At 45.3% G+C, this 17,122-nt stretch overlaps 3 protein-coding genes across 6 annotated transcripts; 1 reads left to right on the top strand and 2 right to left on the bottom strand.

Annotated features, from left to right (window-relative positions):
• Positions 1-106: 106 nt before the first annotated feature.
• On the bottom strand, positions 107-8,766 carry LOC148393466 (prolyl 4-hydroxylase subunit alpha-1-like). 4 transcript variants are annotated; one of them, XM_088384550.1, is made up of 15 exons: positions 8,346-8,763; positions 6,313-6,392; positions 6,143-6,239; positions 5,928-6,079; positions 5,716-5,853; positions 5,052-5,291; positions 4,678-4,901; positions 4,418-4,594; positions 3,872-3,942; positions 3,455-3,520; positions 2,221-2,374; positions 2,083-2,148; positions 1,903-1,971; positions 1,511-1,607; positions 107-1,429 (listed from the first exon to the last, which is right to left on the bottom strand). In XM_088384550.1, exons 1-15 carry the CDS (start codon positions 8,357-8,359, stop codon positions 1,359-1,361), a joined length of 1,716 nt encoding a protein of 571 aa, XP_088240676.1. In that variant the 5' UTR covers positions 8,360-8,763; the 3' UTR covers positions 107-1,358. The 4 variants fall into 4 exon arrangements, with proteins under 4 accessions (XP_088240676.1, XP_088240675.1, XP_088240674.1 ...); XM_088384549.1 differs by lacking the exon at positions 3,455-3,520 and having other exon boundaries at positions 8,346-8,761; XM_088384548.1 differs by lacking the exon at positions 3,872-3,942 and having other exon boundaries at positions 3,455-3,525; positions 8,346-8,760.
• A 1,489-nt stretch (positions 8,767-10,255) lies between these two features.
• Positions 10,256-12,898, top strand: LOC148393465 (uncharacterized). Its single transcript, XM_088384551.1, has 5 exons — positions 10,256-10,412; positions 10,617-10,683; positions 11,009-11,204; positions 11,988-12,288; positions 12,371-12,898. The coding sequence occupies exons 1-5, from the start codon at positions 10,265-10,267 to the stop codon at positions 12,763-12,765; spliced, it is 1,107 nt and encodes a 368-aa protein (XP_088240677.1). The 5' UTR covers positions 10,256-10,264; the 3' UTR covers positions 12,766-12,898.
• Positions 12,899-12,998: 100 nt separating this feature from the next.
• On the bottom strand, positions 12,999-16,950 carry ecd (ecdysoneless homolog (Drosophila)). Its single transcript, XM_088384546.1, has 14 exons — positions 16,817-16,950; positions 16,521-16,738; positions 16,342-16,459; positions 16,181-16,268; positions 15,869-16,047; positions 15,221-15,413; positions 15,016-15,144; positions 14,814-14,939; positions 14,649-14,734; positions 14,473-14,576; positions 14,110-14,356; positions 13,824-13,894; positions 13,570-13,760; positions 12,999-13,420 (listed from the first exon to the last, which is right to left on the bottom strand). The coding sequence occupies exons 2-14, from the start codon at positions 16,711-16,713 to the stop codon at positions 13,208-13,210; spliced, it is 1,938 nt and encodes a 645-aa protein (XP_088240672.1). The 5' UTR covers positions 16,714-16,738; positions 16,817-16,950; the 3' UTR covers positions 12,999-13,207.
• Positions 16,951-17,122: the final 172 nt, after the last annotated feature.

The raw sequence follows: 17,122 nt of genomic DNA, 5'->3' as shown, positions 1-17,122 counted from the left end.
GGGTTATCGTTCGGAGGGGCGTGGTCACGTGACCCATGCAAGCCATCCGGTCGAGGTCGCGCGTTCTCGTGTGCTCGCGCACGTAAAAACACAAAAGGACACTCGCTCAAAGTTCATAAAAACAGCTTTTAATATCTTACGAAACATAAACGAGGACTGTCAAAACAATAATACAAAAATGGCTTGGGTCATATAAATAAAAGTGTTCTTCCTCAGAAAACCCACCAAAAAAAAGCACCAAAAATGCTGGGGGCATGTTTGACTTGGACATCTAAGTCCTGATTTATGTAGATGTGTATGTGTTCAAGTGGATCTGTTAATTTGCTAGACTATCCATTTATACACCCATCCAACTAATGTGTTAGAAATGTTCCAGTACTGGTATCACATATGGAGTGAACCATGGGCCGAGGCCAGCCTGTAAATAGCAGATATCTGCAAATGAACAGATTTTCTACCCCCAAAAAGTTTTGAAAAAAAGCCAAGCGACAGTTCAAATCTTGAAAATCTCATAAGTCAAGGCAATTGTACCTCAAGGCATTACATGCATTGCTAAGAAAAGGCAAGGTCAGGTGAGTAGGTCGGATGCTCGGAGTATTGTCGGGCAAAGGACGCATCTCTTTGTAGACATGCTGATTGGCTGTCTGGTCGATTTCATGGAGAAAACTTGTAGTTTGAGTGTGCAATCTAACTTCCGTAACACCAATCTTGAAACATTTCTGACACATTTTGTTTACACACAACCAAAGTTTCACATAAACACCTTTGGGCAATTTCAAACCTTGAATACTGTGAGGCAGACATGCTAAACGCTTGTGCTCACATTATGTCAAAACTACTTGAAACATCTTTGGCAACTATGACGAAATCTATTAAACCTTTATTTCATGCTGTCCCTGTGATCTGAAGACCAACTTGCATCTAATGTGCTGCGAGTATGTGGCGCTCGCTTAGCAAATTGTCACGCAATGACATCGTGTAAACTTGCGAGAAGGTGCGTGAAGGAGTGAATGCGTTCGCCTTCTGAAGAATGTCAACCGGCAGGAGTGCTGAGGGTGAGGGAGGGGGTAGTGTTTCCTGCGACTGAAGGATAGCATTGCCACAGAACCCGAGGTCAAACAGAGTGCAATGAAAACCACAAGAGAGTGAAAAAGGCACAGTGTGGCGATCCGGGCAACTATCTACACTGACGCTGTCCAAACAATCTCGAGGGACTTGGAGTGTGACGGCTGGAGGATATAAAGGGAGTGTTTGAGCTTGGCGGAGATGAGCCATTTGGAACCCAAGCATCCATGATGTCTGAGTGTGTTCGGCACGAGGAGGTGGAGCGGGACTGCTGGGGGGGGTTTCGGTTCCAATCAATCAGTCTCATTTAGCCCACATGGTCGCCGCCACTCTTGGCCCCGTTCGTGAATCCATTTGTTTGATACTAAAAGAGCAGGAAGGAACAAACCAAATGTTACTCGTATTCATCCACTTTGCTTCTGCTCTTTCCATTCGAGGAACTCACCCCACTTGTTGCCCACCAAAACGGGACAAGCAGCATGTCGCGTGCTGTAGTCCCCCTCCCCACTGGGAAAGAGGTTATACCAGAACACTGCAGTTCCCTGACGACAAAAGACAACACACATAAGCCACAAACACAGATCATCAAAAAAACTAACTTGACCTTAACACCACTCCCCCCACCCCCAGATGGACTGTTGAGCATAAATCAATTCAAAATCATAAAACACATTAAAATTTAAATGGAGCTTTGACCTCCTGAGAGTTTTAAAGCCAGCAGTCCAGCTGGCCTCACACGCTTGAATCAATTTATTTGATTTAATTAAACAATAACAACACACGCTTGCTTTTGTGCAAGCACTCAATATTGACAGTCAGTCATGTGGCAATGGGAACCTTTTGAGGCTGAACCGATGCGCCGACATCTGGGAATACTGTGGCGCCCCCTGCTGCCACGTCACTCATCTACAACAAGAAGGGAAAACAACTTCAGCGCTTCAATTATTTTTCCCCCACACTCCTCAGTTGTTCATCAAAATAATGATGCATGGGGCAGGTATGAATGTCAAGACTCACGTAGAAGAGCCACGTTGCTATGCGGTTGCCCGTTCCCAGCTCTTTGAAGGCGTCCGGCTCGTCTTTCTGAGACGACACAATCAAAGTCAGGTTCTGAGTTCTGGCGTTGAAACCATCCCGAGGTGTGTGTGGACATACCCTTCCGAAGTCAAAGTGGGGCTCGTACTGACCACCGACGCCGTAATTTGCCACCTGCAGCTCTTCTGCTGTGTCCATTTCCAAACCGGTGAGATCCTCAATCCTCTGGTTAATCTTTTCGATGACGGGATCTTCATAGCCTGTGAGCCAAGCGCTGGAACAGAGCGAGGCCGGGTGAGAAAGAAGCATCGGCGGCGATTGCAGGCGGCGGTAAACAGAGTCTCGATGAACGAGCGAGCAGAGAGAGGTTGCATGCTGAAGGAAACAGAAAGTAATTTAAAAAAAAAAAAAAAAAAAACAGGAGCACAGGGGACAACGTGAGAGTTGGAAGAAAAGAAAAAAAAAAAAGGCCCAAGATTCAGAATCTCCAATCAGCTCAGGTTTCAGGGTTGAGGGCGATTTTAATAACTGTGCAGACTAGTTTAGGGTTGACACTAGATGAACATTATTCAAAATATTTCTGAAATAATTTCACACCAGGCATTTTGGTGTTGTAAGAAGGGAGCACGTCATTTGCATTTCCTTCATGACTCTGTGACTCTTTAGCCAAGCAAGACGTTCCCTCATGTGTCTTGCACAGTGAGTTCACCAGAAGGTCAAATTCACATTCCACTCCACATTCCTTGAACATTCTTGCCAATAACATGCACAAATTTCCTGCCTTAGGTAAACAACTAAGAGTTTTTTAATGTGGGGAGAACCAGTAAAAAGAAATTGCGAAGTCAATACAAAAACTGGGGAGTGGTAAAGTTAAGAAAAATATGCCAGTAATATATAAATAATGAAAATATGAAAAGTAACTTTAATTGGCACTGTCCTCCAAAGCACTTCACAGTATTTACAGTTGCTTTTAATGGACACCACTATAATTGCAGCACATTAATACCATGTTAATGGTCTATGCTTTCGCCATCTATAGAGCTAGCTAGCTAGTATCAAGCTAGCCATGTATTTGATCTTGCCTTTGAATTGTCTGGCTTGACTTGCTGATATGGAGCCTGAGAGTGCGTAGGAGAACTACAGCAGCTGTGATCAGCTCATGAAAGATTGCAGCAGAGTAGAGATTCGTGACAGAAGAAATATTCATTCTGCGCTTCTCGTAAAAAGTGTTGGCCGAGCCAATTCCAGCCTGAGACGAGAGTTGTGACAATGCAATAGTCTCAAACGAGCACCATTGACATTTTTTCATTTTGAGCCAAGCTGCGAGGAGTTGCTTCGACCTGTTCCCCCTTACCTCTTGGAGACTCTGTATAGGGCTGTAGTAAGCTTCCCGGTTTGGGGGTCATGCACCGTGGCTCGCCTTAACTAAGTGGGTTCCCCGCCGCGAGGTGGATGCAGAGGGTGGACGGAAAGAGAAGCAGTAAGAGAGGAGGAGGAAGGAGGGAGAGAAAGAGAAGAGCAGAGAGAGTCACTAAATGTCAACGTTACTGCTTCAAAATAGCCCAGGGAGTTTGTTTCATGAGGCACGACCACTCACGCCATTTTGCCTCTGAAACAACTCCGGGCTCATGACAAAGCAACTACGCATGTTAATATCAACTATAGCAGGAGAAAAAAAAAAAAAAAAAGAGGAAGAAGGGAAGAGGAGCAATGCCACTTCCTCCATCTGCGCTTTCCTCCTCTGTTGTGGCGAACCCTGGATGAAACTTACCTTTTACTGATCCTGTACGGCGCCGTCTCCAGCACTCCCGTGGTGGGGTTGGAGATGGTGGCTCTGCGCAGCTGTGAAGCCAGGCAGAGGTTTTACCACACACACATGGCCATGTGTGTGTGTGTGTGTCTGCACGCTATTCTCCCCGATGCCATGACCACAAGAGCAGCTATTTTGCGTTGGCCTTGTGGCTGGGCTGGGCTAAAATATGTGTTCTTCTTTTAAATTTATTTCAAACTTAACCATCTAGTGCTTGACAACGGAATTACGCCAAATATAAATGAGCGTTAGTCCAAAATAGTGTCAAATCAGCACAATAGCGGGATCGCGAACATGGAACCCACGATGGAGGGGGTTTACTGTGTTTAATTCCAGCCTCATATTGGGCTCCTGCTGAAGTGCACACTTTAGCCACTAAGTGGCGGTATAACACATACAAGAAAACACAAACAAAGAAGAGTTTCACAACTAAGTGACTTAGTAAAATGCATTAGTTGCCTTTTGCAACAATAACAATAAAACAAGCCGAATTTTGAGACGACTTACCCTCGGCTTGGCCAGCTCTTTGACCTTGGCGATTTCCTTGTCAGAGATGATGTTGAGGAAGCGGACAATGTACGGGCTGTCCCACTCATCTTGCTGCTTGACCGGTCCCAGCACGTAGAAGGGGTTGCGATTGTTGTCATGGTAACGGCAGAACAGCCGGCTTTCCCTACGGGGAGTCTTTGGAGTGAAGAAAAACAAGTTCAAAACCAAAATGTACTTCGAGCATGAGCATATTTTTGTAATCTAAAAGTCCATCTCACCATTTTGATGCCCTCCCCGCGACACAGCATTTCATACTTCTTCCTCTCCGGCATTAGAGTGAAGGAATTCCTGTCCTTCTTCTGCTTCTTCTCCTTCTTGACTGGCACCTCTTTCTTCTCAGGCTCCTTCTTAAGGGCACTTTCCTCTGCTTTCGCCTTTCTCTGCTTCTCTAGCTGGAACTCAAAGTACTTCACATTGCCTTTGGCCCGCTGATGTTCTGGATCTGAATGTTTGGGGGGGGGGGAATGCAACTGCTGTCAAACGAAGACATCTTAAACTGTGCTGTAATTACATTCCAAGTCAGCTGAAGAGCAGTTTTGAAAATATCACCGCATCGGTTTTGTTCAGCTGACATTCTGGTTCAGGGACTAACCAAGTTCAAGGAGCTTCTTGGTGTACACCAGGGCGCGCTCCAACTCTCCTTGCTGGTAGATAGCGTAGCTGAGGTAGTCCAGCACAGTGACCATCTCCACGGTGGACTCCTCGCCATCGTTGATCTGTTTCAGGGCCTGCGCCATCCATAGCTCCGTGTGGTAGTAGTCCACGTCTGAGTAGGCGATCTTTCCCAGCTCGAAACAGTCCTCGGCTGTCATGAGAGTCTTGTGCTTCGCTCCTGATGTGCGCACGGGGATATTGACATGATTGCACAAGAACACAAACAGAGACAAACAATATTCCAATTATTTTTTCGCCATTTTGTGGGAGCTATGCTGAAGTAAGTTGATTAAAAGTGTTTTGCTGCCATTTTGAACTCTATAAACAATTGGAATGAGGTCAGTTTTAATATTTGGCAGACTGAAATCACAATAATCAAAAAGAATCCAGAAAATACTTAATAAATAGATAAAACAACTTTTTAATTGTCCTTCAGTATTTGTTTACCATTGCAAAAGAAAGAAAAATCTGTATAAATTGGCCTGTTTATTTTTTAAAAGGTTTAATATCAGCCAGGATGTAATTAAAACAATTATGAATGGTCATTCCTTTTTTTTATCTCCATTACATTTAAGTCAGATTTCATTCATGCAAGTGCTGACCAGGGAGGTTTCCTGTGGAGATGGTGTTGGCATCCAGTTTGTAGGTGTCTTGTAATCGGAGGAGAGCTTTGGCCGCGCCAGTTTGGTCGTCATCCGTCGGGAAGTACCGCCTCTGGATGGTCAAGTTGGAAATAAAACCTGACACGGAAGACAGGAAATGATGTAAGCACACGAAAGCTAGCAAAGACTAAGAAGCACTATTATTCCCAAACCGTCTGTGGTGTCGCTGAGGACGAGGCTCTCCAGGTCGCTCCACTCTGTGTTGAGCCGCTTCATCAGCTTGAAGGCATTGACCGGGTGGCCCAGGAAGCCCTCGGGATCTTGCGTGGCTTCCGCCGTCAAAGATTCCAGTTTATCAGCCCACCTGCCAAAAAACGCACGTTAGCTTTACACTCGCAAGGCGTTGTGGCGATGTCAGATGGCTTACTTTTTGATCCGCTCCAACTTGTTCTCCTCAGCTTGGATATAGTCCTTGAGGGATGTGACCAGGTCTTTCTCGGTGAACAATAGATCTGTCATTTGGCCTGAGCAACACACACAATATTAACACACAAGGCCACGCATGGCATCTCATGTCAGAAAAATTAGAGCTTTTACCTATGGAGGTATAAAAGTCCTGGACTGACAGCGACGTCCGACAGCTCAGCAACAGGAAACACCAACATGGCAGCAGCTTCCTGAGGAGAGATGGATAAAAACAAAAAAAAACATTAACAAAAAGAATCATTGAGGTATTATCTTTCTACTGTTACGTTCAATACATCTTCTGTAATCTCCCCCAAAAAAAAATCATGAATCAAATCATAAACTCATTGGTCATTAGACCTGGCAGGAAGGCGTGTGATAAGATGTTGGATCAAAGTTCCTCTCCGGGGGGCAGGTCGTGACAGGCTCATTTCTCAAATTCCAAATGAATTTCGATGCAAAATGTGCACCGTGACTTCCCGAAGCCTGGACCTTGATGTGAAGAAACACGTTGGGCACCATTATTTTTCCTCTCACTGAACTGCAATGTGAAGCGGAACCAAGGAAAAAAAGCCAACTGAATAAAAACTATTATTGTGGGATAGTTATACAATAACAACTAACTGAACAAAAAGCAAGGGAGGGTACTTAGGTTTTGGAGAAACCAAAGGCCCAGCATATGTGGTGACAGCCAAATTTCCTAATGGCTGACTGACTCCCGACATGTCGGGCCTGAGAGTTCCCGCAGTTGACCACTTGGGCCAATGGCAGCTAAGACATGTGACCCTCCACAAAATAAGCACAAGCAACGATGCGGAAATGATCTCAACCAGTCACACTGTGCCACTGTGTGTGACAAAGTCTACCTGCAGTTAACAGCACATAATTTGGATGGCAAGCATAAATACAAACTTTGAAACGCCTTAAGAAAACACTTAGAAAATTCAAAAGGTTATTCTGGAAGCATGACAGACGCAGGTTCAGACAGGTTCTACCACACGGACAAGCTGCCAGAGAAAATAAGACTTCATGTGGCTTTTCGATTTAGGTCAGCAGCAGGGCAAAATAAAAACAGAGCTGGATTTTTTTTTTTTACCTTGTAGGAAACATAGGAAGTAACTATCGTCATGTGTTGGTAACAGAGGTGAAAAGGGTGAACCTCTGTTACCATCACACGACGATAGTTTTACAATGTTTTCATTTGGAATAATGCTTATAAAATCATTACAATCACTGCCAATGCAAATCAGACAGTGCAGAGAGAAGCTTTGGGACACAAGGCAATGAAACACGAGTCCTGGATCGCAAAATGTTGTACTCGATGGACAAAACATATATTTTATTTTATATTCATTTGTACTTAGTTGTCAGTCATTTTCCCTGTTTGTGCTACACCATTAGATGAAAACAAGCAAAAGCATGAAATTGGTACAGTAGAATCCTAGTGTCATTAAACATTTTAAAATCAAGTTTAACAACTTTAAATCATTAATATACTATTTTGCTTCAACAAAAATACGTGCTGCGTGAACTTCTCATTGAAAGTGAATGGAAGAGGACTGCCACGTCTTCGCCCCTCCCCGCCACAGAGATTGGGAGCCTTGCTGGATAAACATTACCCATTACAAGTGCCGCACTTCAATAAATAAGCATAAAACGACCGAGTGGCTTTTAAATTAACCCAACATTTTTGGTTTACAAACCAATTTTGCTTTCCTTGTGAGGAAACCGTAATAAGACGACTGTTAGCTTTTAGCATCAGGTGAGCTAGCGTTCAGCTCAGAGATGACACTTGAGACCAACATCAAAATGACTCGACTACGTAACCTTGAATAACGTTTTGAGACGTTTGTACAGACTGATTGAAATGCAAGTGGCTTAATTGTGTTAAAAAACGTGCAGCACAAGCTAGCACAGGGAATTCAGTGGCCGTCCACGTTGTCTAGGTTACCACATTATACACCGACACAGTTTTATTCTTACGTTTAATTAGGTATAATTACTCCAAATCGTAATTAAACTAATGAAGATGAACAAAGTTGCCAGCTAGCTATAGCGTAGCCTAGCTTAAAGGCACGCAGAGCTGCAATGTGAAAGTGCGTAATTGGCATTGGTAAACAAACTATTGTGACAGTCGTCTAAGTATCATTAATGACAACGTTTACCTGATAAAATACATCGTGGTTGTAGAAAAGTGTCCGAGTGTTCAGTAGGCTCGGTGGTGCAGTCAAGCGAGCGAAGGTAGACGCAGAAATTCGAGAGTGGTGTCGGTGGCCCTATTTGACGAGATGTCCCGACGCACTGTTGGACGTCTGCTTTTTGGGGTGGACAAGCCAAGACCTAAAAGGAGTACGTGCAGACTCTCACATGCTTTCCAGCCTCCTCAGTTCTTGCGAGGGGGCCGTCGTTTCGAATCTTCAGGGGAGGTGTCATCATGCATGCTGGGACAGCACTACTTTGGGTTTTTTAAATCACAGAGTAACCGTACCGTGCCACATGTTTATAAGTTGACTGGGCCACCAAAAAAAAAAACTGTGTTAATGGATATTTTGGAAATCATTATTTTTTTCTGGACACCGTTTGGAAATAGAGACTTCCGAGTTATCCCACATTCCAGAAAAATCCCCGCAAACCCAAAACGTGTCTGGTGGGAGGGAATTCCTTCCTCCGCGCAACTGGGTGGAGTTACGTGCAAGCGTGAGTGTGTGTGCACAGTCAACTGTGAGGATAATTTCAATGTGTATTTTGGATGCAATAAATCGTAACAAGCAGCATCTGGCAGTAATTCAGGGAGTAATTTGGTTACTTGCAGAAGTCTCTTAACTCCGGCGGCATAGTGGATTTGTGGTCAAGAGGTTCTGGGTTTGAATCTCAGCTCAGGTGCTCCACTGTGCGTGTCTTTTCTCCCACGGCTCAATAAATGATATGTTTGGTTCATTAAAGATTATGAACATAATGTGTGAGTGGTTCTTTGTCTGACCAATCCAAGGTGTGCCCTGTCCCTCTCACATAGTCATCGGGGAAGGAAGGAATCGGTAAGGAGTTAGTTAATTAAGATGGATGAAGGCGGGTAAATCCACACTGCAGACCCAGCTACCAAATGCGCAAAGGGAGTGATCCATCAATCCATTTTCTGGTGTGCTGGAGCCTGTCCCAGCAGTCATCTGGCAGTTGGCGGGGGACACCATGAATTGGTTGCCAGCTAATCGCAGGGCAAACAACCAGTCACACACGCACTCACACCCAATTTGGAGTGCTCAATCAGCATGTTTTTGGATTGTGGGAAGAGACCGGAGTTCCCAGGGGAAACCCACGCAGACACGGGGAGAACATGCAAACTCCACACAGGGAGGGCCAGAGGTGGAATCGAACCCGTAACCCCTGAAATATGAGGCGGACATGCTAGCCAATGCCGCCGACTTGGAGTGATTCAAAACTAAATAAATGTCCCCAGGAACTAGATGCAACACTGGGAGCAGAACCAGCATAATTGGGAACATGACATTTATTTTTGACCCAACTGTTTCTAGTGTGTGCCCTGCGATTGCCTGGCGAGTACTCCTGGGTGTTTCTCGTCAGGGAGAGGCTCAGACTCAGCCATGTCAATAGTTCGGCGTACAAGGTGTGCACGGTTCATAGGTTTGCAATCATTATCGTATTTCCAGAAAAAAAAAAAGATTTGCACTGTGACAAATATGACTCCTAGCCTGCACGAGAGTGTGTTTACTTTACCATTTTGGCTTAAGTGGGCGCAGGGACAACAGTGGAGGTGGATGTGAACGTCACAAACAGATGTCGAAAAGCCGAGAAAAACAAAACCATTTGTTTTACTCTCCTGTATCAGTGAAGTCAGAGCGGAAAAAATCTATAAGAGTGAGCGCTACAGGAGCAGCTTTGACTTGGCCTTACTATCTTTAAAAATGTGTCATTCAACACATAGTAGAAGTAGACAATCCACAAATGGCGTCACTTTTATCTGTTCCATCCGCCAAAGGGACACTTCATGAATGGCTATTCACAATTGTTTATGTAATGAGGGGGACAAACAAAGCTGGACCAAAGTCCATCTGGACAATTCAAGTGCATGACCGGCGAGGAGAAAGAGGCAGCAGAGCATGTCAGAAGGGCGCCTCGTTCTCTCCAGCGAAAACGCTTCACCGAAACATTTCTTATTTGTAATTTTGACGATCACAGTCTGCAAGTGAAATGTGACTTTGGAGGACTGTCAGATGGTGAGTAAACTACCTTTGCCATAATCAATCACTCCGTTTGGTTTTACACTTTCTATTTCTGAATGGAATAAATCAGACGGTTAAACAATGTCTGGCTTTACATGCCAGACGGTGAACTGGAAATACAGAATGGTTAAGCTGAACAAATCTCTGCAGTTGCTCGGAGTGTTGTGTGATTTTCTCTTTTGCCACATCTGACTTTAGATAAGACCCCAGCGCATTCCCGGTCAATGACCTTGCGCAGAATGCCAACGTGCCTCTTGTCTGAAAGGTAGCTCTGTATCTTCATGTTCTTTTTGTTTTCATGTATTTATCATCTGACTGAACTATAGCGAACTCTCAAAGGTTACCTTGATAAATACAACAGTGGCGAAATCATCACGTTCCACTGAAGAAAAATATAATCCTCATTTTAATGATCTGACAGATGTCCCAAAATTGACTAACCTTCTATACCGTATGACCAAACCATTTATGTAACTTTTCTAACCAATAAAAAGTACTTATTAATAGCGAAGTGTTCTTTTGTGAATCATAAAAGAACAAAAACACTTTAGTTAATGAACTGCTCGATTTGTTAATGTGTGTTGTGGAAGGTGGAGGAGTTGGAGATGGTGTTCCTTCACTCTGAGGACCTTCTCCTCCAACCAGGCCCTGAAGGCCCTGCTGCCCTTTCTCTGTGCAGCGGTCATCTTCTTGTATGGCTTGGGCGTCGGGCTCCGCTCGTTTGTGGCCGGCATCTTTCTCCCACAGTACCACTACCCGTACGCGGTGGCGCTCTGCTTTGGCCAGGTTGGTATTAACTATTAATTAATAGCAAACATACACACACACACTCATTCATCAGTATACATTTAAATTTATACTGATGAATGAGTGTGTGTGAGTGTGTGTGTTTTGCTGTACCGCAAAAGGGCAAGGTTGGGTGCGGGTTTAACGGAATGCTTCAAAGTCTTTGCATGCAAGTGACAAAGGTGGATGCAAATGAGTAAGGCTTGTGAGGGACAATCAGTGAAACGAACCTTGAGCGGAGGGTGAGAATTAACCGTGGAAGGTATGTGGGCAAACAAAATGTGCAGCATTGAGTAGCACAAATAGCGCACTCAAGGTTGAACTGTTAACAAATGTGAATACAAATTGTGGCGTGCCACGTTGCATGTTTATCTGTCGTTGCTTACCTAGCGCCGCCTTTAGTTGCCATGGTAATAAAAGATATACGCTAATTTCCATGAAGGAATGACATTTGATTGGTCACGTTCATTTGGCCTACAAGAATACATAAGCCTTTGCAATGCTAGCAATCTGCAAAATGTTGTAAATCACATTTCGGTTGAGAGCTACAGCGACCTTGTAATTCGCATCACACTCCCGCTGAGATTGTTAAAGTTCAAACGTCATTATTCGACACGCCATCTGCCGGGTTCCATTTATGTTTGCCTCAGTGCTCCATTAAATCCGCCATCTGTGAATATCAATTGTGCTCCTTTAATTAAGCTAAAGGAGGAACCGAAACATTGCCAGAAGTTTCTGTGTGGTGCTGTGTCGTTCTACACAACTGCAAACTTTGTTTTCCAGGTTCTGTCATCAGTGTTCTTCTTCAATCTTCTCCACCTCCTGGGAGTGGCGCCACTGAAGCGGTTCAGTCGTCCACTTGCAGAGCGTCTATTGGTTCCGTCCATCTGTAGCAGCGTCCACGCCGCGCTGGCCATGTGGGCCGAGGCTAACAGCGCCGACTCGGGCCTATTTTCGCTCGCCCTGCGGCCGCTGCCTCTCATCACGATGGGCCTGAGCTTTGTGCTGAAGGTACCAGCGCCGCCCTCTGGCCACACCTTTGTCCTTGTCTCCATCCTGACTGGGTCGTCTCTGGTCTGCACAGGTAACTCAACTTACATTTAAATGTTCTTAGTTACTTTGGGTTAAAATACTTCTACTCCAATGTTTTTGGTTCCCTCTCACAGCCAGGCATGGTCTATCAGTAGTGGAGCCTCTTGAGTACATGTATGCGCCTTTTGCCGTCATGCTCCTCAGCCTCTCCCTGACTTGGCTGTCTAAAGTGTCCGAGGCCGACCGCCGGTTCTCGGCTTTGGACATCTACTACGCATCGCTGGTCAACCAGTGCTGGCTGCTGGGCCTCCTGTGGACCCTGCACCCGGACGGCCCCCTGTTGGTGCTGAGTCGGGCCAGCTGGCACAGCCTGCTCTTCCACGCTTACCTGCTGGCCATTCTGCTGTTGGGCACGCTCCTCAATTTCGTCGTGGTTATGTCGGCGTTGTGCGTTTCACCGCTGGCTGCGGCGCTGTTACACTTGGCTGGGGAACTGCTGCAGCCCTTTGTACAGCTGCTGTGGTTTTAGACAGACTGGGATTTCCTCAAGGTTATTTATTATTTATTTACCTCAGTCACTGAGGTTTTATTCCTACTATCTGTTGATATTTATTGAATGAATGACAAAAGGATTGAAAAATAAAATACATCATTAAATATACTGTGTACAGCTCTGATTAACAGATCAGGGAATAGAAAAACGGTGATGTCACTGAGGGCCAAAACTGCGGCCAACATTTTTCAATGAAAGACATGATGCACTTTGATTGCAAAAATATTTATTGGGTTTCAGCATATCAAATGTAAATAATATTTACAGTGATATTTCTACACATTATTTCATTAAAAAGTCAGCCTCAGAGTGGTGTATTCATCATGGAAGCAGATACAGCTGGAAAGGTGGAAAATCTTGATTCATGCTTTCACTTTGAGTTACGACAGTTTCCTCCTTCATTAGGACGCGGCGCCTGCTATGGGCGGTCCGAGTTTGGGGGTAGGTGTACCCCCAGACTTTGCAGCAGGTTGGAGGCGGGTCCGGCCAGCCCTTCCTGGGAGCTGAGTGACTCCATAAGGTTGGTAAGCAGGTTGAGGTCCAAGTCAAGAGGCTGGATCTCCTCATCCTCCGCCGCTGCGGTTGGGCGTGAGAGGCCCTCTGCGGCAGGAGGTGGGGCGGATGGAGCCGTCTGCGTAGAGGACGAGAAGGTTTCCTTTGTTTTTTTTTTATTACTCATGCAACTTCCTATTTTCTACTTTTCGCCATTTTCACATCTGTAGACTAAGAAGGGATGAACTTCTGAATATGCAGCAACTACCTATCCATCCATGTTCTTACCGTCTGATTAAAGCTCTGCCCGATGTGAGTGTTCATCAGCTCTTGGTCCATCTGGTCCATGTATCCTTTAAGCGTGTCCAAAGCCTCGATCCCATTCATCTCTGCAGGACCGGCAGGTCCCTCTTCTACGTCTTCATCCTCTTCATCTTCGTCAAGATCGTCGGAATCTAACGTTTCCTCATCACTTACGTCTAAAGAAAAAAGAAGACAGATTCAAGTCAAGTGAGCAGAACGTTTCAAAACAAACGACGTACCTAATATTTGTTCCATTTCTTTGATGAGGGTTGGCATGTCGAAGGCGAAAGGATTGTTGCTTGAACAGTTCCTGTGATAAAAGACATAAGTGAATATTTAGGACATGATCTCAATGGATCCCAAACTGTTTACTTCAAGTACCACCTATAAACACGTCGCTTCATTCAATCAAATGGAGAATAAATACAACTGAACTATACTTCGGCAACGATTCCCTTGTGCGCCACTAGAGGGTGCCCATTATCACAGCGCTTCAGAATCAGTGCATCAGCTGACGGGTCTCACCACGGCAACTCGGCCCCCAAGTACGATGACTTAGTATTGAGGAACTGCGTCATCTTCTGGCTGACCCCCACCAGACTGTAACCGGCTTCCACTTCTTCGTTGCTGTCCTCCGTCGCTGTACTCTTGGCGTCTTCTTCATGCTTGGCGGGCTGAGGACGTTTGGCAGATGCGAGGTCCGGTCTGGACCCGGCCCTTTCCTCAAGCATGCTCTCCAGATCCTGGGCGGTGACGTTCAACCAATTGTCACCTGAAGATGGCCACGAAGAAACATCCTGTTAACACCTGATCTTAAGTTTAATGTGTTATTCAGACACCTGGTTCAAAAACAAAATACAAAAACGGTAGCTTGGAGATTGCACTCACTGTCCTCTTGGGGAAGCTGCGCCTCTTGTTTCCTCAACTCCTCAATGTCGATGGGACCACAGGAGCTCAGCAGTTGAAGAACCTCTTCCCCTGGAGATATGTCACTGCAAGACGTGCCAGTTCATGATCAGACATTACAGATTAGGTAACTAACACATAAGAAATGTTTTGCTCACCCGGATTTTGAGGCGACTGACTGTTTAAAGAAATTTTCCGCCGATGTCATCAGCTGTCTGAAACGTGCCGAACCCTCCAGCTCTTCCTGTGTTCAAACAGGACATTTTAATTATTTTCACAGGTCACACGTGCATTCATGTTGCCATTGGACGAGCCAGACTAACCCGGAAGTAACCGTTGCGCTTCAGACTTTGCAGGAACCCTTTCCACTCAGGGTTACAACTGACCGACGAGTCTTCCTCCGAAGACGGCAGCCTGCACTTGGAGCACAGGATCTCGAAACCATGAGCCTGGGACACACGTACACAGTGGTCATTATTTGTCTCCAGTGATACCAATGAGGCAATATCCACAATATTGTTTCACCAGCTTCATGCCCAGCTCGTGCGCTTTGTACAGGGAGTCGGAGCGTGCGGGCATGGCGAAGCCGCTCCTCCTGTCCGGCACAAACTGTTGTTGTTGCAGCTGAGCGTACAGGCAGCGAGTGAACGTCACCTGAAAGAGCACGCAGCATCTCAAAGTGAACGACCGGGTGGTAGCGATGCTAAATCCCGTACGCTATTAAACGTACCGAAGTTAAGACCCGCGTGACAGGAGGGAAGTGCTTGAAATTTCGGCATGCTTGGAGGTCGACGGGGTCCCGCAGGTAAAAGGCGGACACGGCGGGGGCCACCAGGTCGGGCCTCTGCGCCAAAACCACAGCCACCCCCGCCGGTACAAAGCAGTGGGCGCGGTGCTGGCTGGCTCCAATCTTCTCCGGATAGCTAAACGTGAATAAAAGTAATTTTGAGATATAACAACTGGGATTGCCTGCCCTAACTGTTTTTCAGGCAGGTCAGGGGAGGAACTAAAATCCCTCCTCACACACCAAAGGACAATCGCTCAGGATAATCTTTCACAGACATCCGATAATTGGGCCTTTGTCAGCTCAATTTAGGCTTGATAATTGTATGTGCACGCCCCACCTAAAGAGCTAATCCTTCTCCGAGAGTGCGCTAACCCCTTTATTCATTATCTAAATGATCTCCGAACAACACAGCCAGCTGCGTCTCATTTCGCTGTGTCCTCTGTGAAGGACACAATCTGCTGCTCTTGTATGTGACAAAAGGCAATGTGCGCACCCAAATCAAGACAAAACTAAAGGCATCTCACTTGAAGGAATTTCTCCTATGCAATAAGAGGTTGATTTAGGACAGACTAAACGTTAATGGCCTCTCACCCGTCCAGCCGCTTATCCAGCGCCCAAGTAATCTTGGGGCTTGCCCGGCATGCTTCTGGCTGCGAGGAGAGTAGCGCCAGAGCCTGCTGAACACTTGGTACCACATCCTTCGGGATCCCTGTCGGATTGGAACGCGAAGGGCGGGGAAGGAGATGCAACGCGCCTCGGTAGATGAACACCTGGCAAAAGTAAAACAATTGGAACTGTTAGGTCAGGCTGCTTTCGACCGCCGTCGTATCAGAGCATTTTTATGAGTCTGATCATGAGATTTCCAACAGTTGTACTTGAATACACCTCACCCCAACAACTCACCCTGTTCTCACTTGAGTCCGGATCCAACCATTTAGGGAGATGATCTGCTACTTCGATTAGAAGAAATTCACCATCGTTGTCCTCAACTCTGTCCAAAGATATACAAATATATAAACAAATAAATAAAATTAAAAAGCCAAGTAAAATGTGGATTTTCCCACCTTGCAGCAAGCTCAGAAAAAGCCTCTGTAATTTGCTTCAGAAGGTAAACAATGAACCACTCATCCTCCACGTTGTCGCCAAACTGGGTGCTGCCACCGATGTGAGCCGGAACACCCCCTAAACAGTAAAACATATCAAGCAGTGTGGACGACAAGCCAAGGCTGGATAGCACTCCTACCTTTCTCGGGATAATACTTTAGGTTAAATGACTGATTCTGCCAAATATACTGCATGGACAGAGGCGCTATTTTTGCAAGGATCTCTTCTACAAGACGCGAGAGATGTTCATCGGTGTGTTGCACCGGCTGCGTCAGAAAGAGTTTGTACTGGACTGCATCCTCCTGGACAACTCTCCTCTGGAGGAAATCCATTGCTTGCTGCACTGTAATTGAATCCCTGCGGGGAAAAGATTTTTAAGTAAATCACAAGTGGAATGTGCATATTTCACCACACATAATAAACTATTAATCCTACCTTGAATTATTTTTAAGACGTTTTTTAATACAGATAGTTTAATTAATGTTGCTACTTTTATTTACGCTTCTATCACGCCATTTCTATTCCTCATTGTCGTGCGTCCTACTGCTAAATCTCCTCGACTCGCCAAGTCGAAAAGAAAAAGTTCCTACAATGACATCACCGTGACCTAAATCGTTTCTTGTACTTCAAAATAATCATGTTTTTTTTTTGCTTCTATAATTATAGCTATAATCATAATGGAATATTGGAATGCTTTTTGAGAACGTTACTTTATTTTCTAAATCAAATAAGCGTAAAAAT

This window comes from Syngnathus floridae, chromosome 9, assembly GCF_059516105.1.
Source record: "Syngnathus floridae isolate MCC-2025c chromosome 9, RoL_Sflo_1.0, whole genome shotgun sequence".
Classification (NCBI taxonomy): domain Eukaryota; kingdom Metazoa; phylum Chordata; class Actinopteri; order Syngnathiformes; family Syngnathidae; genus Syngnathus; species Syngnathus floridae.
This window is presented reverse-complemented; position numbering and strand designations above follow the sequence as displayed.